This window comes from Cervus elaphus, chromosome 5 (genome assembly GCF_910594005.1).
Source record: "Cervus elaphus chromosome 5, mCerEla1.1, whole genome shotgun sequence".
Classification (NCBI taxonomy): domain Eukaryota; kingdom Metazoa; phylum Chordata; class Mammalia; order Artiodactyla; family Cervidae; genus Cervus; species Cervus elaphus.
In genome coordinates this window covers 19,407,798-19,428,738 of record NC_057819.1, presented here as the reverse complement: position 1 = coordinate 19,428,738, position 20,941 = coordinate 19,407,798, and the positions used below count along the sequence as shown (strand labels likewise).

General features: G+C 43.8%; 1 protein-coding gene and 1 long non-coding RNA gene across 2 annotated transcripts in view; one reads left to right on the top strand and one right to left on the bottom strand.

The window, feature by feature from the left end:
• The window catches only part of VPS33A (VPS33A core subunit of CORVET and HOPS complexes), a 29,432-nt gene extending 13,814 nt beyond the window's left edge, over window positions 1-15,618 (top strand). The window contains exons 7-13 of the mRNA XM_043901944.1: window positions 3,389-3,582; window positions 5,170-5,296; window positions 6,237-6,304; window positions 7,173-7,310; window positions 10,244-10,381; window positions 14,348-14,516; window positions 15,032-15,618. Coding sequence (XP_043757879.1) covers window positions 3,389-3,582; window positions 5,170-5,296; window positions 6,237-6,304; window positions 7,173-7,310; window positions 10,244-10,381; window positions 14,348-14,516; window positions 15,032-15,213 — 1,016 coding nt within the window. The 3' untranslated portion in view covers window positions 15,214-15,618. The remainder of the gene's footprint in view (window positions 1-3,388; window positions 3,583-5,169; window positions 5,297-6,236; window positions 6,305-7,172; window positions 7,311-10,243; window positions 10,382-14,347; window positions 14,517-15,031) is intronic.
• A 10-nt stretch (window positions 15,619-15,628) lies between these two features.
• LOC122693944 lies at window positions 15,629-20,869 on the bottom strand. Its single transcript, XR_006341066.1, has 3 exons — window positions 19,875-20,869; window positions 17,032-17,192; window positions 15,629-16,380 (listed from the first exon to the last, which is right to left on the bottom strand). It is a non-coding gene; the product is annotated as an uncharacterized LOC122693944 (long non-coding RNA).
• Between the last annotated feature and the right edge of the window lie 72 nt (window positions 20,870-20,941).

The following is a 20,941-nucleotide window of genomic DNA, read 5'->3' as shown; positions in this document are numbered from 1 at the left end:
AAAAAATATGCCAAAATAGTAATTCAGAAGAATTAATGTTTTTTTCAGAAGACGCTTCCTTTCTAAATAACTCAGAGAGTATTTGGAAAAATTAAAATGCTGACTTTAGACCTGCAGACACTAGGATTCAGTGACACCTGAGCAAACTGTCCTTATTGTTCACACATAGGCTGGCGAGTGTTTACTGCACAGGACTATGTGTGCCCGCTGTGAGCAGAGGCCCAGGGCTAAATGCAGGTGGCCCTGCAGTTGGAGAAAATAGATTCCAAGCTGGGCAGTCATTCAGGAAAGCTTGTGGACGATGTGGCTTTTGTACTGCGTTTGGAAAGATGGGTAGAATTTAGGGGGGCATTGCTGGTGAGGGGCAGGCAGCGTAATACCTGCGGGGAACCGTGGGGCAAATGGCTTGGTGAGGCAGAGGGCACAGCGGGGTACATTCTGGGAGAAAGGTGATAACAGGAGGTTGGACACACTTGATAATAGACTTGAAGGCCTGCTAGAGTTAGGCTTAACAGACAGTTGGGGTCAGAGGTCACAAGTATGTTTTATTTGGTTTTGACTGCATGACTTGTGTCTGTTTCTGTCACTCTTTAAAATTGGAGAAGACTCAAAAAAAAAAAAAATTGGAGAAGACTCTACTAATGATCTTGATGTGTTCCATGTCTTTGAAAACCTATGAGGCTCTGGCAACCCCATGACCACATTCCTATGTGGCAGCTGGTGCCCAGTGAAGATCTCTTCTTTAGACAGGCCCTTCTCTCCAGATTACCACAGACTCTACCACTCCTGTCTCATCCAGGCCTCCTTCCCTCATTTACATCAGCCCCAGTCTCTACTGGCATCCTGAATTATATCATAGGGAGCCAAGGAATAGCCTTGGAGGAAAGCATGGAGACAGAAAACCAGCTGGTGGTGGCCAGGACTCAGGACAAGATGGGGAGTCAATTCCTGTTGGGTATGGGATTTCCTTTGGGGTTTTTTGTTTTTTAATTTTACTTGGTTGCACCTCAAGGCATGTGGTATCTTAGTTCAGCAAGCAGGAATTGAACCTGCACTCCCTGAAGTGGAAGCATGGAGTCTTAACCATTGGACTGCCGGGGAAGTCCCAGGGTTTTCTTTTGGGATAAAAAAAGTTCTGGAACTAGATAGCAGCTGTGGTTGTAGAAAGTTGTGTATATAATAAATGCTTTTGTAAAATGGTTAAAATGGTAAGTTTTATGTTAGGTGTATTCTATCATAGGAATGCATGGATAAACAGATGGATAGATGGATGGCCAAGGGAGTAGGTGAAGACACAGCCATAAAGAGGGGTTTCCACAAAGCAAAGTCTTTAATGTTAAGGCTGTAAAAAGTCTTACTTTTAAGTTATTTGTTCCAAACTTTGGCTTTTTTTTTTGGCTGTGTTGAGTCTTTTTTGTGGTGCAGGCGCTCAGTAGTTGCAGCACACGGGGTTAGTTGCCCTGACGCACGTGGGATCCCAGTTCCCCGACCAGGGATCAAACCCAAGATCCCTGCACTGGAAGGCAGATTCCTAACCACTGGACCACCCAGGGAAGTCACCAAAAGATGGCATCTTGACTACTTCTAAAAACTCTACTTCATGGACAGAGGAGGTCTATGCTAGATAGTAGGTGGGAATCAAAGAAACGAGGGAGCCCCTGCTCTTGGTTGCAGAGAGCAAAACACCGAAGATACCTTTAGAAGGAGCTCAGGTTTAGGGCAGCGAGGTGGCCTGGCAGGTAGGGGAGGCTGTGTAAGATAGGTGAGAGGTAGGAAGGGATTCTGCAGGAAGAGAAGGAGTATGTGTAAATTGTTTCTTGCAAGGTTTTCTTTTTCATAATATAAGTCAAACATTGATTAAGGGAAAAATGATAAAATAAAGAAGGCAAACATACATCTCCCATGATCCCTGAAATCCTGCCCCCAAACTTTGGGACAACCAATGTTAATATTTTGGTGTATTTCCTCATAGTCATTTTTTCTATGCAGAGTTTGTTTTTAGTTAACAAAAAGTAGAATCAGCTTGTACAAATTATTCTGAAATTTTTTTGGGGGGTGGGGGGGCTGTGCCACGTGGCTTGTGGGATATCTTAGTTCCCTGATCAGGTTTTGATTGAACCTGAATTGAACCCAGGTCTTCACAGAGAAAGTGCTGAGTCCTAACCACTGGACTAGGTATAGGGATTCCCTGACTTCGTTTTTGATTTGGTATAAGATGAGCATTTTCTCAGCATATGTATAATTTTAATAACTTAATTAAAATCTGTAATTTATATTATACCATGGTTTGTATAACCCTTCCCCTAATGTTGGGCAGTTTATATTATCTGGGTTTTTTTTTTTTAATGGTTATAAAGGCATCTGTGTACATAATTTTTTTTCATATACTGTATTTCGTCCTCTGCATTCTCTGATGCAGGATTTAGGGGTCAAAGTATTAATATTATAAGGTCCTTGATTCATACTGCCAAGCTTCTTAGAGTTAAACCAGTTTATGTCCTAAGGCAACTCATAAGAGCATGTGGGGTATTTCCAGAAATGGCAACTAAGTTGGTTTGGAGGGAACAGAGGTGGGAGAAGTGGGCTAAGGCTACTTAGTGGAGGAACTGGATGCTGAGCTGAGTAATTTCGGAGCTGCTCTGGATCGGAGTGGACAGCTTCTGTAAAAGCCAGATAGCAGATATTTTAGGTTATACAGTGGCTCTGTGGAGTCTCAATTCTTCATTGTAATGTGAAAGCAGTCCCAGATGAGAGAAAACAAATGGTCATGGCTTTGTGCCAATAAAACTTTATAAAAACAGGAAGTAAGCTGAAATTGACTTTCAGGTGATAGCTCTCAAACTATTTTGGACAACAACAAAATATGTATTATATCTACTACATACACACATATGTGTGTATGAAACTGAAGAAAAATTTTATTAAAAAAAAACCATTCCCCTACTTCATGTGATGCACTATGTATTTAATGTTTTATATGTTTGTTTATAATGCTAATTGCAACCCACCAACTTGATTTCGTGATCCACTAATGGGACATGACCTACAATTTGAAAACACCATAAGATAATGGGAGAGATCCTTGTAAAATTTTTTTAAGTGAAAACGTAACCCATCCCTGAATAAGTTTAGGAACTAACTAAACATTGCCGCAGTGATTTAGATAGGTGACTCCAAATAAAGGTGGAACCATGATACTAATATTGAAGAGTGACTGCATTCTATACTGTGATTGTGGAAAAATCAGAGCTTCAGTGCCATGCACCATTTTTTCTAAAGCCGGCTTCCACCCTCTTCTGAGTTGGAAAATTCTGTTTAGTGCCTGAGCACTTGACTGGTTCTTCCATTAAACGCACGCGGGGCCTTGTTCCCTTCCGCTGTTGTTCAGGTTATGTGAAATTGCCTCCGGAGAAATTTGCACCTAAAAAACAGGGCGATGGTGGTAAGGACCTTCCCACAGAAGCAAAGAAGCTTCAGCTGAATTCTGCAGAGGAGCTGTACGCTGAGATCAGAGATAAAAACTTCAATGCCGTGGGCTCCGTGCTTAGCAAGAAAGCAAAGGTGATCTCTGCAGCATTCGAGGTGAGATGGTTTGGTTGTTACCCAGCTTCTGTAGGTCACAGGCTAGACTGCTCACCCCTCCTAGCAAGGAAGGACTGCCAAAAGTACAGCCACTAAGCGGGGCTGCAGTTATCCTAAGAAACTATGGACTCAGCCACTGGAGGACCCAAGGTTTTCTTTTTTTTCTTTTTAATATATGCACCTTTATTCATTCATTCATGTATTCATTCTGCACCTCGTAGCATGCAGGATCTTAGATCCCCAACCACGGCTGGAACCCATGCCCCCTGCATTGGAAGCAAGGAGTTTCTAACCACTGAACCACCAGGGAAATCCCCCCCAGTTTTCTTTTTAAACTTCTTCCCAGACCCATGAGAAAAGGTGTTTTTCTCCTTTAGGGAGAGAAAGGGGTAGTATTTTCAGTTTACAAGCGTTCACCATAAATGTTTGTTTTACGTTCTTTTAAATTATTTTCCATCTCTCTTAAGAGGAAGCCAGCTGTACTCTAAACAAAAGATTCTCTATAATAGAACTTGCAATGTGGGCCAAAAGCTCCTAGTTTAGCCAACATACCAATGGCAAGGGAACTCTGCAGATGCAGGAGGTGATAATAAGAGCGAAATCCCAGGAGCCCAGAGCTTTTAAATGGATGGCTTCATTATCACCTTCCTTCCTCCTCTTGCCCAGCCACTGGGTTATTCTTGGTTAAGCTCATTTTTGAAATGGGAATTCAATAGGACACTGAACTCTGCATGTTTAGTCTTTGGAAACATACATTAGGAGAACTTTGAAGACTGATTTTTTTCACTGAGTGTGTATTTCCAGGTTTCATCTTTTTTTTTTTTTTTTTTTTTGGTGGTGGGTTTTTTTTTTTTTTTTTTAATGTGGACCATTTTTAAAATCTTTATTGAACTTATTACAATTTTTGCTTCTATTGTTCATGTTCTGGTTTTTTGGCCGTGAGGCATGTGTGATTCGACCAGGGATCAAACCCATACCCCCTGCATGGGAAGGTAAAGTCTTAAAACACTGGACACACCTGGGAGGTCCCTAGGTTTCATCTTTCTTACGATTAGTATTCGTTAATTGATTTGCTTCACTTTTCTGAGTTACTTGCTTTACAATTACTAAACTTTGCAACAAAAAAAATTTCTCATCACGAAGTAAGGTTCTTTTTATCCATGGACAATATTCAAGATTGAGATTCAGCAGGAAGAATGGATTTTTTTTCTGTTACAGAGGAAACTTTTTGCTATTTATGTTCCCCTCTTAACATAATGTCTTGATTTTAATTTTTTACTCAGAAATGTTTGTGGATAACCTAATATCATCCCCCACAAATACTAATCACAATATTATCTGGTGCCTGAGAAGGAAAAAAATCTCAGGCATTTGCTCCCTAAAAAAGTACTAACGTAGTGAACAGGAACACCGAGCCTATCTTTTCTGTTTTTCTATGTCATGTTGAAGTTGGGTCTGGCCTGATTTATTTGTATTCCATTCTTTCTTTTGCATTAGTATAAATCAAATGTCCTCTAAGCAACACAAAGAACAGAGCGCTTAAAATATCTTCCTCACTTCCCTCTTCTGCTGTTTTCTGCATTTCAGGAAAGGCACAACGCCAAGACGGTTGGGGAGATCAAGCAGTTCGTTTCACAGCTGCCCCACATGCAGGCAGCACGAGGCTCCCTCGCAAATCACACCTCGATTGCAGAGCTGATCAAAGATGTAACTAGTGAGTATCCTTGGGAAGCGATGGAGCTCACCTGGGGCTGACGCACCATGACTGACACCGTGGCCATTGGCACCACCATGCTCCCTGGGAGGGCTAGCTCTGTTTTAATACCATATGTTATCCTCAGTGTTAATTAAATGTTCCCATGTTTATAGTAAAAAATGTTCCCTTTGTGATTAACTCAGTTTTCTTTCATTAATAGGATAATGTAATCATGTAATACAATATTTGGATTGTCAAAAAGAGAAAAAAATTCTTCCCCTAACATGAGGCAGTTTATTTTTTCAGTCTGGTTTTTATCCTGTCATTAAGGATTACTTAGAGCAGCATCCAGTTTCTGTTTGAGTTTTCGTTTTTCCCTTGAAGACTCCCTAGGTAGAGAGCGTATGTTAAATATTTTGAAAGAGCTTGGGAAATGTCTGTTACACTAAAGATGAATTTACTTGTTAAAACACAGGCTATAAAAGCTGAGTTAGAGATTGTTCAATGCCCTGTTTTATAAAGTATACTTTGAATCTTACATAAAAGTGTTAGAAAATCAGTCCTTTGTTTTCATGTTGATGGAAGTGGAAATCAGGTGAAACTGGGTTAGAGCTGATGATGCAGGTAAAAGGCTCTTGGCAAATTAGCTTTTGTTGATACTGAAGAAAAATTCCTAAGATCTCATTAGAGTCCTAAGGATCTTGAGATTTCATGACTCCTAAGAATAGCAAAAGGGGGTACAGTGGTTGACTATTCCTGGATGTAACTTAGGAGGTCAGAGTTGTAGTTTTCCATGTTTCTGAGAGGATTCTTTTCAGGTGGCAGTTTGAATTTTTTTGTCTGCTTTCTTTTCTGTTTCTTTTTTTTTTTTTCTGCATGTTTCTTAATCATGCTTTGTGTGTGAAAGTATTAACATTGATTGAGTTTCTCACTTACGAATTTGCCGTTTCCATTTTAGCTTCTGAGGACTTCTTCGATAAACTGACAGTAGAGCAGGAATTCATGTCTGGAATAGACACGGATAAAGTACGTGAGCATGAGCCTGTCCTAACAAACAGCTGATACCGAATCAAAACCGAGCTTACAGCTGGAAAAGCAGTTGCTTTGATTCCCATGCCTTATCCAAATATTTTGAGGAGCAGGTGCAAAATGTGAAAATAGAGATCTTAATCAAGCATTTAAGATTATTATATTGAAGGCACTTTCTTCAGTGCACAGAGAGGTGAGGCCCTGCCCCTAAAATCAAAGATCTGTAAATGAATAGATTTACTTCCTAAGTGAATTGGTCTTTTTTTTTAAATTAATTAATTTATTTGGCTGCACCGGGTCTTGGTTGCGGCATGTGGAATCTTTTCGCTGTGGCATGTGGGATCCAGCTCCCTGACCAGGGATCTATCCCAGGCCCCCTGCATTGGGATCACTGAGTCTTAGCCACTGGACCACCAGGGAGGTCCCAGCAAATTGGTGTGATAGTTCCTGTACATATCCATCTCTATTACTAAATTTGAAATGACTCAATTTATGAAAATTCCCAATTCTTGTTACTGTATGCTGATAAATTGCTGCCGGGGTAGCCAGGATCACACACCTGGGACATGCAGCAGCCTCTGGAGGTTGTCCATCCATGGAGACAGATGAGTCCAGACAGGCTGCTGGGTCCCTCAAGTCTGCCTCACCAGCCTGCGCTCCCGATCTCTGGTGTGTCTGCGTGGTGGCGGGGGTGTGTGTAGCAGGGGCCAAAGGAGCTACTCTGGAGGGAGCTGAGGGAAAGTGCAGATAGAATGAGCCCTTCTCCCACTCATCTCCTTTATTTGACTTTGAAAAATAATAGTAAATATCCAGTTGTGTCAGCCCCCAGTCCAGATGCTGGTACCCGTCTACACTTTGTTTTCAGGTCAACAGCTACATTGAGGATTGTATTGCCCAAAAACATCCCCTGATCAAGGTGTTAAGACTAGTTTGCCTCCAATCTGTGTGCAATAGTGGACTCAAACAGAAAGTTCTGGATTATTACAAAAGAGAAATTCTACAGGTCAGTATATTTTTAAATGACTAATTTGCCAGGGGTGAAAGCCTCTTTCTAAAAAAGTACTTCCCAAAGCTGCTATTTGGGTGTGGTGTTTCCATTATCTTTTAAGTGTCTTAATACCTGGAGGGATTGTCCTTGGTATTTATTGTCTGCTGTGTTTGCATAATAATAACAATAGTTAATGTTTATTGAGCTTTTACTGCATGCCAGGCTTAGTTAGAAGAGTGTTAGTGTATTCATTTGTTTAATCCTTACAAAGGTAATGAGCAAGATAGTCTTATCCCCATTTTATGGATGAGAAAACTAAGGCACAGAATAGTGCTGTAATTTGCCCAAGGTCACCAGCTAGTGTGTGCCAGTTGTTTTTCATTCCCTAAGTTGTGTCTCTTTGAGACACCATAGACTGCAGCACTCCAGGCTCCTCTGTCCTCCACTGTCTCCCGGAGTTTGCTCAAATTCATGTCCGTTGAGTTGGTGATGCCATCTAACTATCTCATCCTCTGTCAACCCCTTCTCCTTTTGCCTTCAATCTTTCTCAGCATGAGGATCTTTTCCAATGAGTTGGCTCTTCGCATCAGGTGGTCAGAGTATTGAAGCTTCAGCATCAGTCCTTCCAGTGAATAGTCAGGTTGATTTCGTTTAGAATTGAGTGACTTGATCTCCTTGCAGTCCAAGGGACTCTCAAGAGTCTTCCCAACACCACAGTTCAAAAGCATCAATTCCTTGGTGCTCCACCTTCATGATCCAGCTCTCACATCCGTACATGATACTGGAAAAACCATAGCTTTGACTATATGGACCTTTGTTGGCAAAGTAATGTCTCTGCATTTTAATACACTGTTTAGGTTTGTCATAGCTTTTCTTCCAAGGAACAAGCATCTTTTGATTTCACAGCTGTAGCCACTGTCCACAGTGATTCTGGAGCCCAAGAAAGGAAAGTCTGTCACTGCTTCCACGTTCTCCCCTTCTATTTGCCCTGAAGTAATGGAACCAGGTGCCATGATCTTAGTTTTTTTTAGTACTTAGTTTTAAGCCAGTTCTTCCACTCTCCTCTTTCACCCTCATCAAGAGTCTGAGTTCCTCTTCACGTTCTGCTATAAGAATGGTATCATCTGCATATCTGTGGTGGTTGTGTTCTTGCCCAGAGAATCCCATGGATAGTATGTACCAGAGCCAGCACTAAACCCAGACAGCCAGGGCCTAGTGCTCCTGCTCTTTAACCAGACAATTCCACAGAGGAAGGGAACTTTCTGGTGACAATTCTTTAGCTGACTTACTTAAATCAAGCCAGTTAACTTTACAGTAAGGAAAGGCCCACCATTGTTTTTAAAATTCTCCTGTTTAAAAATGTTTCAGGCTGTATGTATTTGCTGTTACTATTTATAGCTAAGTACGTTATTGTCAAAACTAAATACTTAGTTTGGGTTTTTTGTTTGCTTCGCCTTTAAAAAATTACACATGCATTCTCATCATATAACATTCAAATGAAGCAGAAGTATATGGTGCAAGGGCTTCCCAGGTAGCTCAGAAGGTAAAGAATCTGCCTGCAATGCAGGAGACCCGAGTTCAATCCCTGGGTCTGGAAAATCCCCTGGAGAAGGGAATGGCAACCCATTCCAGTATTATTATTGCCTGGAGAATTTCATGGACAGAGGAGCCTGGTGGGCTACAGTCCATGGGGTCGTATAGAGTTGGACACAGCTGAGCATCTAACACACACACACACACACACACACACACACACACACACACACACACACACACACACACACACACACACACACACACACACACACACACACACACACACACACACACACACACACACACACACACACACACACACACACACACAATACAAACTGTGACCCTCGCCTCCCGCTCCCCCACATTCCCCTCCAGGGACTCACGTGAGCAGTTTGGTTTGTGTGCTTCCAGATCCCCTTCTTTGCATGTGTGTACAAAGAATGTTTACATGTACAGACCATGGGGCGAGAGCAACTGGATCTGAGTCCCAGCTCTGTTACTCATTAGCTGTGTGACCTTGGGCAAGTTATTTAAAGTTCTCTGTAAAATGGAGATAATAATATCTACCTCGTGGAGTATAGTAAGAATGATTGAGTTAACAGATACAAAGCACTTAAAACATGAAAAGTGTCATATAAGCATCAGCTTTTATTGCTTATTAGATCTCTTTTAATAGAAATAAAATCCTATTACGTGAAGTACAGTAAGTCCTGTACACACAAACCTTCGAAAGTTACAAACTTTCCAAGATGTGAATGTGCATTCCATCAATGTGAGGCTTAAGAGAAACTGCAGCTTGCCCTCCAATTGTGTTAGTTGGATACTCAGGCTAACTTTGCTGGACTTAAAAAACGTGCTCTCAGAACAGAATTCTTTTGTATCTAGAGGACTTACTATATTCTATTTTTTTGTCCTTAAGAATAAATCCAGAAACTTGTTCTTAATCAGGATGTGTAGGTCTGCCTCATTCTACTTTTAACAGCTAATTATATTCCATATAAAAATATACTATAATTTTTGTTTTTTTGGCCAGGCTATGGGGGATCTCAGTTGCCTGACCAGGGATCAGACCCCCACCTCCTGCAGTGGAAACATGGGATCTTAACCACTGGACTGCCAGGGAAGTCCAGAATACTGTAATTTATTTGATGCTCACTTAAGTTGGGCCCATAAATTCTTGGAACTTTAAGGTGAAAAGTTTAAATGCTTTGAGTGATCCAGCGAGCTGGATTTGTTGTCATGGGCAAGCAGCTTTAGGACAGGCTTCTGTCCTTCCCTGCCCTGTGCCCGTGGACAGTCAGCACCTGGATTTTGGTAACATGCCCCAGAGTGCTCACCAGTGGATTTGTTGGAAGTGCTCCTTTTTGAAAGTCACAGAAACCGTTTTCCTGATTTGATTTCTCTTGCAGACCTACGGCTATGAGCACATCCTGACCTTGCATAACCTTGAGAAGGCTGGTCTGCTGAAGCCACAGACGGGGGGCAGAAACAATTACCCCACTATCCGGAAAACGTTACGCCTTTGGATGGATGATGTAAATGAGCAAGTAAGATGCTACTCTTCAACTCACTGAGAGCTTCCCAGGTGGCTCAGTGGTAAAGAAACCGCCTGCCAATGCAGAAGATAATAGGAGACTCGGGTTCGATCCCTGGGTTGGGAGGATCCCCTGGAGGAAGAAATGGCAACTCACTCCAGTATTCTTGCCTGAAAAATCCCATGGCCAAAGGAGCCTGGTGGGCTATAGCCCACAGGGTCACAAGAGTCAGACACCCCCATACACACTTCAACTCATTTGAGTTCCTGTTAATGGTTTATTGCCACGACATAACGATACTTGATCTATTCATCCACCTTCCTTTCTAAAGACAGTTTTCTAATTTTTTTTTTTTTAATGTGTGGATCCTAGCAGAAAGCAGTGCTCTTGTACTGAGTAGTTTGATGGAGTTTTATAAAGATGGGGTGGACCAGGGACAGGCAGTGCAGTAGAGAACCACTCACCCCTTCCCATCTGAGGTCTGAGGGCAGGGGTTCCAGAACCTGGAGAGCAGAGCTGTGTGGTGACAAGCCAAGGGACTCAACCAGCCTCTGGCAGCATTACAGAGAGGGAGTCAGGGCAACAAAACGTGACCGCACAGTCCTGTCCTCTCTCCATTTTCCAGCTGGTCTGGAGCCCATAGGGCTGCCTCCTGGTCACAGAGCACCAGGTAGAAGGTGGGGAGGGTCAGGCAAGGATCCAGTACAAAAGGAAAGCAGTTGGTGAGAAACAAGGTTCCTCCCACAGCCAACTTCAGTCTCCACTCGGAATTGATCATTATAACCAGTTCGTTATGCATTTTCCCAGAAAGATTCTATGTATAGACAAACATTTTTTAAAATATTTATTTATTGATTTGACTGCCCCGGGTCTTAACTGTGGCATGTGGGATCTAGTTCCCTGAACAGAGATTGAACCCGGGCCCTCTGCTTTGGGAATACAGAGTCTTAGCCACTGGACCACCAGGCAATCCTAGACAAACATTTTTACATAAATGGTGCATATTCTATACCTTGGGTCTTCAAAGTAGGGTGCACTTTGCTTTATATTTGTTATTTATTCCCATCTTTCTAAATTTCATTTTTCTTATATTCTTTTTTTGGTTTTTCATAAGGGGCTTTTGTGCCTGTTGGCACAAAAGCTAACAATTAAACAATCTCTTCTCTCAGTGCTAAAATTGGATTGTTTCTCCCCGGTGGGAATATCAGTTCAGTTCAGTTCAGTTCAGTCACTCAGTCGTGTCTGACTCTTTGCGACACCATGAACCGCAGCACGCCAGGCCTCCCTGTCCATCACCAACTCCCGGAGTCCACCCAAACCCATGTCCATTGTGTTGGTGATGCCATAACCATCTCATCCTCTGTCGTCCCCCTCTCCTCCTGTCCTCAATCTTTCCCAGCATCAGGGTCTTTTCAAATTAGTCAGCTGTCCGCATCAGGTGGCCAGAGTATTAGAGCTTCAGCTTCAACATCAGTCCTTCCAATGAACACCCAGGACCCGTCTCCTTTAGGATGGACTGGTTGGATCTCCTTGCGGTCCAAGGGACTCTCAAGAGTCTTCTCGAACACCACAGTTCAAGAGCATCAATTCTTCGGCGCTCAGCTTTCTTTATAGTCCAACTCTCACATCCATACATGATTACTGGAAAAACCATAGCCTTGACTAGACGGACCTTTGTTGACAAAGTAACATCTCTGCTTTTTAATGTGCTGTCTAGGTTGGTCATAACTTTCCTTCCAAGGAGTAAACGTCTTTTAATTTCATGGCTGCAATCACCATCTGCAGTGATTTGAAGCCCAGAAAAATAGTCTGTCACTGTTTCCACTGTTTTCACATCTATTTGCCATGACGTGATGGGACCAGATGCCATGATCTTAGTTTTCTGAATGTTGAGCTTTAAGCCAACTTTTTAACTCTCCTTTTTCACTTTTATCAAGAGGCTCTTTAGTTCTTCTTCACTTTCTACCGTAAGGGTGGTGTCATCTGCATATCTGAGGTTATTGATATTTCTCCCGGCAATCTTGATTCCATCTTGTGCTTCCTCCAGCCCAGCGTTTCTCATGATGTACTCTGCATATAAGTTAAATAAGCAGGGTGACAATATACAGCTTTGATGTTCTCCTTTCCCTATTTGGAACTAGTCTTTTGTTCCATGGCCAGTTCTAACTTGCTTCCTGACCTGTATACAGGTTTCTCAAGAGGCAGGTCAGGTGGTCTGGTATTTCCATCTCTTTCAGAATTTTCCACAGTTTATTGTGATCCACACAGTCAAAGGCTTTGGCAGAGTCAATAAAGGAGAAATAGATGTTTTTCCTGAACTCTCTTGCTTTTTTGATTATCCAGCAGATGTTGGCAATTTGATCTCTGGTTCCTCTGCCTTTTCTAAAAGCAGCTTGAACATCTGGAAGTTCACGGTTCACATATTGCTGAAGCCTGGTTTGGAGAATTTTGAGCATTACTTTACTAGCGTATGAGATGAGTGCAATGGTGTGGTAGTTTGAACATTCTTTGGCATTACCTTTCTTTGGTATTGGAATGACAGCCATAATTCCTGTATTGTACAATGTAAATCATGTATTAGTTTGGCTCTTCATTGCCGTGACCAGCCTGTACCAACCTCACCCATCCGCCTCTTACTCTCTCAGCACTCAGGATCTTACTTCTAAGCAGGGATGGAACCTGTGCTTCCTGCATATATGGAAGTACAGAGTCTTAATCAATGGATCACCAGGGAAGGCCCCTCCTTCATTCTTTTATATATGTATTTGACTGCATTAGGTCTTAGTTGCTGCATGTGGGATCTTTTACTATGATTCATGGGTTTAGCTGCACTGCAGCGTGTGAGATCTTAGTTCCCCAGCTAGGAAATCAAACCTGCATCTGCTGCATTAGGTGGATTCTTAACCACTGGACCACCAGAGAAGTCCCCCCTCCTTCATTCTTTTAAGTTCTTTTTAATTGCTCCATAGTGGTTTTTCAGTTATATCTTGTTTTATGATTTATTAGAAATTCAAGTCATTTGCAGTCTTTCACTAATTCATACAGTGTTGCATTAATATGTTTGTGCTTTGGTCTTTTCTCCTCTGGAGTACAAGCCCCTCTGTGGGATAGATGCCTGAAAGTAGAATTGACAGGTCCAAGGGTTCTATTTCTCAGCTAGACAGTGACACTTTACCTGCCAAGAAGTTTCTTGCCAAACCAAGTAACAACTTTCCATCTTCAGTACCTCGAGATGCTTTGAGTGGCTTTTGAAGGTTTGAATCGAAAGTGAACCTTTGGAGGGAGTAGCATGGAAACATGCACATTACCATATGTTAAATACATAGCCGGTGGGAATTTGCTCTGTGATGCACGAAGCTCAAATCCAATGCTCTGTGACAAACTAGAGGAGTGGGATGGGGTAGGAGGGAGACTCAAGAGGGAGGGGATGTATGTATACCTATCCAGGTGGTGCTAGTGGTGAAGAACCCGCCTGCCCATGCAGGAGACTAGGGTTTGATCCCTGGGTCAGGAAGATCCCCTGAAGGAGGAAATGGCAATGCAGTCCAGTATTTTTGCCTGGAAAATGCCATGGACAGAGGAGCCTGGCGGGCTCCAGTCCATGGGGTCGCAGAGTCAGACTCGACTGAGCACGTGCACACATGGCTGATTCATGTTGATGTATGGCAGAAACACATTATTGTAAAGTAATTATCCTCCAATTAAAAATATATTACAAAAAAGAAGAAAGTGAATCCTTGGCTGCTAAGAACAGAGCCAAGCATGAGTAGACCGGAGAAGAATATTTTGATATTAGAGAAAGATATTTCAATATTGCTGCCAGATATTTCAGCATTGGAGCAGGCTATTTTGGGGCTTTGTGTTTCTACCTTCAAAGCCAAATCAAATAACTTTGCATTACCCCCAAAGCCGCAGTTAGGTGGCTCCCCTTCTCTGTCTCTTGCTGTACAAGCGCTTTTCTCTTCAATGATTTAACAGAACCCCACGGACATATCATACGTATACAGTGGTTACGCCCCACTCAGTGTGCGACTGGCCCAGCTGCTTTCCCGGCCTGGCTGGCGGAGTATTGAGGAAGTTCTGCGCATCCTCCCAGGGCCCCACTTTGAGGAACGGCAGCCGTTGCCCACAGGACTGCAAAAGAAACGTAAGTCCAGGGCCCAGATCTACAGATACTCATGCACTGTTTCTGTGGTTTTCACGTATTAGAGCAATTGCTTTGTAAAATACATTTGTAAAGGACTTAGGAGTCAGAGTCCAATATGCTGCTTTTGTTAGTTGTGAATTACATTGTAAGCACTGGAACTCGTTACTCCCTCAGGATTAAAAGATTTCAGCCTCTGAGTTGAGGATCTCCGAAGTTAGAAAAAACACTGAGATCAAAATCATGGTTCCTGAGTTTCATGTGAACCATCTGTACCAAGACATATATGACTTTTCTTAGGAATGATGCAGTCTTTTTAAGAGGTGGGACGAGAAGCATCAATAATAAATAGTTCTTCTCTGGCAGTCCAGGGGTAAAGACTCTGTGCTTTCCAATGCTGGGGGCGAGGGTTTGATCCCTGGTCAGGAAACTATGATCTCACATGCTGCACAGCCAAAAATAAATAATTTTTTTAAATAATGATAATGATTCTTCATTCTGAAATGTTCAAATTTTAGGTCAACCAGGAGAAAACCGAGTCACTCTGATCTTTTTCCTCGGGGGTGTAACCTTTGCTGAAATTGCCGCCCTGCGATTTCTCTCCCAGCTGGAAGATGGAGGTACAGAATATGTCATCGCCACCACTAAACTAATCAACGGGGCCAGCTGGATAGAGTCACTAATGGAAAAACCTTTCTAGGGCATTCCAAGTAGACTTACCAGTGAACTACAGAATAAACTGCTACTTTGAAGAAGTTACTGGAACAGCAGTGCTGTTCCATGGAGAAACAGGAATAATAGGAATAACAACAGGAATGCAGAATTTACTTTGGGGTCAGCTTCTTAAATTAGGCTGTTTTCTCCTTTCAGTTTCTCTTTTTGTGTTCTTAAATTTCTTAAAGAAGAATGGAAGAGACTCAGCCTGTGTAAAAGAAATCCCAGTTTTTAATGTTCTGAGCCCAGGATCTCCATTAGAGACCTCTGGAAATATATGAAGGGTGGTGGGGATGGGTAATCTGTTCAGCCACATAAATGGGGCCAGTTCTTAAGAACGCAGGGACCAACCAGGTAAAAATGAAAATAAAAGTGGAAGTACAACCCCTAATAAATAGTGCTGAATTTCTTGGAGGTGCATCATGCCTAGGGCAGTGGCCCAGTGTTAGGGGCCTGAGGCTGGTATCTCAAATCCCTGAGTTTGAGATTGTTTTTTCCTGTAGAACATGGCACCTTACATCCAGTGTCACCAGTCTCTATGTTACCCGGTCGTCAGGGCAAGTTTTGGTTCCTCTGTTTTTGATTCCTCTGCTTCTAAAAAAGCAAAGGTTTGGAAGAGCTTCTTGCCCCAGGACAGAGTTTATGCTCTCTGTGATCAGCTTAATTGTTGTGGGTCCCTGACTTATCAAGGGCTTTTTGCATTGAGGAAGACTCATCTTTCTGAGAATGTATTTGAAGATGCATTCTTAGTGCACGTGTTATTAACTCTTAAGAAATTTCAGTGGTAGATGCCTTCAGTTTTCTTCCCTGCTCATCCTGAGCCCCACCATCCAGCTGGTTCCCCGCGCCCCCCCCCCCACCTTGAGCAATGACAGCTTTGCTTCTTCAGCATCTGGCAGCTCCCCCTCGCAGGTAAGTGCCACACCTGCTGCCCCAGCAGTCTACAGCCACTCCTTACATGGTCTCCAGTGTTTGTTTTGCTAGGAAACACCCAGCTCCCTGGTCTGGTGATGTCATCCCCCCTCCGGTACAGCTTGTTGGTGATCCAGGCATCCAGCTGCTACCGTTCCCAGGAGACTGCTAGGCTGTGGAAGGGAGGTGAGAAGGTGCTGGCAGTGAAGTTGGAAATCTCCCTCCTGCTCCGTCCCAGCATCTGAAAGAAGTTAAGGCCAAGAAGGGGACTAAATTAATGGTTTTACAGCCCTTGCCCAAGTCTCCAGCAAAATTAGTTGACCCCCCCACCCCTTTGCTGGGGTCCAAAGTCAGTGTCCCTCCCCAGGTGTTATTTCTTTTCTCTTAAAAAAAAAAATTTATTTGGCTCCACTGGGTGTCAGTTGCAGCACTTGGGATCTTCTTTGCTGCAGCATGTGGGATCTAGTTCCCTGACCAGGGATCAAACCCAGGCCCCCTGCATTGAGAGTGCAGAGTCTTAGCCAGCAGATCACCAGGGAAGTCCCCCGAGGTGTCATTTCTGTTGTTAATTAGTACCTGTACATGTTTTTGTCTCTTTTTTCTCTAGTGAAATTCTGTTAGCACACGCCATGTTATGAGTGAAGGGAAAATTCTGCATTAAAAAAAAAAATATCTTTAATGTGAAAATGAGGGGTAGAAGAGGGAATATTTAAAAGATTAGCTTCTTGTGAATTTAACTTGGCTTTAACATTCAGTATTTGGAAACGTCTTAAAGAAAGCAATTCCTGTTTTAGGAATCCTTTCTCAACTCCTTGTTAGCCCAGGGAGATTAGTTTATACCTTCCAGCCCCAATGGCTCTCAGTCTCAGCTGCTGTAGAGAATAAAACGCACCTTGTCCATCAGTGTTTTTGGCTCCTGGGATTCAATTCAAGTCCAGTCAAGTCCCCTTGCCTGGGGTTTTGTCCTGTGAACAGATGCTCAGTTGTGTCTCATGTGTCTGCATTCACTCATGACTCTCCACTCTCTTGCTCTGAGCATAGTTAGGTCAGCTCCTAAAAATGCATTCAGCGTAAGACTTCAAAACCTCAATTGCTTCATTTGTATGCAAATAGAAAGTGGGGGATAATTATATATTATACGCCTTTGTGTAAGTTCACTTAATACTTGAAGCAGTCTTTGTCCCAAAGAAGTGTGCCCTTACTGAGAAAAAGGGTACGTGAATGGTACATTTATTCTTGGAAAGGGTGGATTGTTTACATCATGTCTGGACTTTTTGTCTAGTTGGGTAGACGGTTCTGCAACACCAGCAGTCCTACAAAAAGAAGTCTCCGTAGATAAAGAAGCCTACATAGGCGCTATTTTGTGTCCTTCTGTACACTTTTGAATTGTAGCCAAAAGAGAAATAAGTATTTGAACTGTAGTTTAACTGTGGAGCAAGAGACTAATGGTTACACGAGGTTTAAAATAGCACACTTTAAACTCTTTCTTGTATGTTGGAGTATAGCTGATTAACAATGTTGTGATAGTTACAGGTGGACAGCAAAGGGACTCAGCCATACATGTATCCATTCTCCCCTAATCCAGGTAACAGCACATTTAATTCTTGAAGAGAACTGGGAAGGGAAATTTCCATGTGTTCAAACACTGTAGCTCTGTCCTCACGACAGGTGGATTATAGTTAATCTGACATGCAGTCTGTCTCTTGTCCTCAGTTGTACGGTTTATAGTCAGCAGAGCTGAACTCAAAAAAAAAAAAAATACTTCTTAAAAAAAAAAAAAAATACCAGAACAAACTGAGTGCCTAAAGCAGCCAGTGAGAGGGGCTGTGATAAAGATGGCCAGGCAGACAAATACAGACACCGCATAGACTATGAATGATAAACAGAATGAATTATACTTGAGAACCTTGTATATATTTCAGTCCTATGGTTTAACAATGACATACTGTAGAAAATAGAGGATGCTTTTTGTCATCCAACAATCAAAGACAGTACTGTAAAATTTCTCAGACTCTCTTACTTCTAAATGGATGCATGTGAACTTCAAGCTATATAATGTGTCTCAGCTTCAGTTACTCCATTGTGACATTATTTAGTTGCTAAGTCAGGTCTGACTCTTTGTGACCCCATGGACTGTAGCCCACTAAGCTCCTCTGTCCATGGGATTTTCCCAGGCAAGAATACTGAAGTGGGTGGCCATTTCCTTCTCCAGGGGTTCTTCCAGACCCAGGGATCAAACCCGCGTCTTCTGCAGTGACAAGCAGATTCTATACCACTGAGCCACCTGGGAAGGCCACTCTGTTGGTATAAAATACCTCTAATTGGGTGGTGACTAGAGTCTACAAAGGCTGGAACACAAAACTGCCTTAATATCCATATGAAGGATGTGAGAGTTAAAGGGTAACAGAATCAGGGCTCTTTTAGTAGCCTTTTGCATGTTACTTTGGTGTGGGATTGGAATATAAATCTCAGCCATACTTGCCTGTGACTAGGCAGGACACAGCCCTCCAGATGACCAGGTCTCTGTGGGGAGTAATTACTCACTGGCTTCCTGCACGCAGCTTGATAATGTTCTGCTCCTGTTTTCAACCCGGCTGCAGCGGGGCAATGATTTGATAATAAGAGATCCTGATCAAATTAGAGAGCCATTTGGCTTCTGGATGATGATGTTGATAAAAGGGTTGATGTCCACACTGCCTTTTTTTTTTTAAAGGTCAAAACATAGTCTTAACTACAAACTACTACAAAAAGCAGAGGAACGGGGAGCAGCATAAAGTTTGTGCTTTCTTTTCCCTTCATTGCTGCATCTGGGAAAGGGTCTGTTCTTTATTGGCTGGAATCCTGACTGGTTCTTTTTACCTTACATTTGGCAGAGTTGAAATTGGAAGTGGGTACATTGCAAAGGTGTCTATATGATGAGTCTCTAAACAGCAACACCGAATTAGCATTGAGCACTTGAGAGCTCTTGGTTTTCTGAGCTAGTTCTCACACAAATGCTTGAAATTGCATGTTTTAAGACAAAAATAAAAAAGCTAAAGTTTTTGCTTTAGTTGGGCAATCATAAGTGAATATTGTATGTACAGTGGTTCTTCTTGTCTGAGACTCAAGGATGGGACTGCTCTTTGTGGAAGTTTGTTAGAAAAGAATCTGGACCGTATCCCACCCAGTGTTTAGAAAAGCCAGGCAGGAGGACCATGAAATCCCCACTGTGTACCACTTGCTCAACACCTCTAAGGCAGGAGCTTTTGCAGGCAACCTCAGAGCTGTGTGGGCTGTGGTGGTGACACAGGCAGAGGGTGGGCAAGCCTGCCAGCGCCCCGCCTGGTCTGGACTTGCCTGTGCGCAGCTCCGTGAGAGCTCGGAGGCCACGTGGAGATTGTGATTGGTCTCTAGACCACACCTAGTTGGTGAGCGCAGCTGCTGCCTGAAAGTCCCTCAGCTCTGCCGACATCGCTGGAGCGCACACAAGCCTACCTTAGGACAGCAGACCGGAGAGGGACCGTGGAGCTGCCACAGCGCAGGAGTCGTGGAAACTGCTGAGTGAGTGAAGTGGGGAGACAGGGAAGTCGGTGGCTGGCACTAAGGGGTGTTGCTGGGTAGGGCAGCAGTGGAGGTAAAGAATTGGTTTGTAATTGTTACCGTCTGATTCCATCCGTGATGGAAGATAGAGGGCTGGAGCAGATGCCAAGAGCATGACGGGCAAACAGATAAGCCCAGAGTCAAACTGATACCCACCTCTTGGCACTCCTGCGATCCTGGCTGGCCAGAAGGGCAAGCACGCCTAGCCACAAAGCAGCGGTCCTCTTGAAAACTGATAAGCCTTGGGGCCACAGAAATTGCAGAAGGGCTGCAGCGAGGGCCCGCTGCTTTCCCCCTACTCAAAAGGATCTCTCTTCCTCTCCCAAGCAGCGCTGACAGCTGGGACTGCAGCTTGAATGATGGCAAAAAGCAAGCTTTACTCCATCAGCCCATTAGCAACACTCGCAACATTAAAAATGCAGGAGGTGGACGGGAGGAGAGGGTTGGAGATGAAGACCAGTGCAGCAGCGGGAACTGGGAACTCTCCTCTCCAGGCTTCCCTCCTCTGAGCTCAAATCCAGATCAGGAGCCAAAGAATGAGGAGAACGTTCCGTTTAAAAGAACTACATAATGTAAATACAGACAGTGTCCACGTGGTTGTTAGGGAGAAAATCAGCACTTTGGGCTTCCTTAGCCTTAGGAAGGTGTGTTTACTTTTTAGAGGTCCTAGTCTAGCCCCGTGTCCACACTGCCTCTAACGGTGCCGGACTCGGTAGCGCTTGCTTAGTGTCCAGCAGAGGTTGGTCTAGAGAGAGAACCGTCCTCTTGGCGTGCTCAGGGTCTCCTGCGTGCCCCCACTCCGCAGGTCCTCGGGCCTCCCGTGTAGGGCGATGCCGACCTCGTCCACCATCCACGTGCTGCAGCTACTGCGAGAGCTGCTGGCTTTCGTGCTCCTCAGCTACACGGTGCTCATCGGGGCGCTGCTGCTGGCCGGTTGGACCACCTACTTCCTGGTGCTGAAGTGACAGCGCCGCCGGCCCGGCTCCCTGCCCCTCCCACCTCCCGCCCCGCCCCCGGCCCCAACCGCCTGCCCTCCCGGGCGCTGCTCCGCCTCCGACCTCTGTCCTGACGGACCCGCACGGCCAGTCAACGAGAGAATTCTCCCGACAACCTGTCCAAACACCCCTCACGACGGCCGACTTCGCCCGGTTTCCTCTAGCCCAGGGTCCGCCCCGCCCCGCCCCGCCCCGCCCCACGCGGAAGCTCCGGCGGTTAGGTGTCTG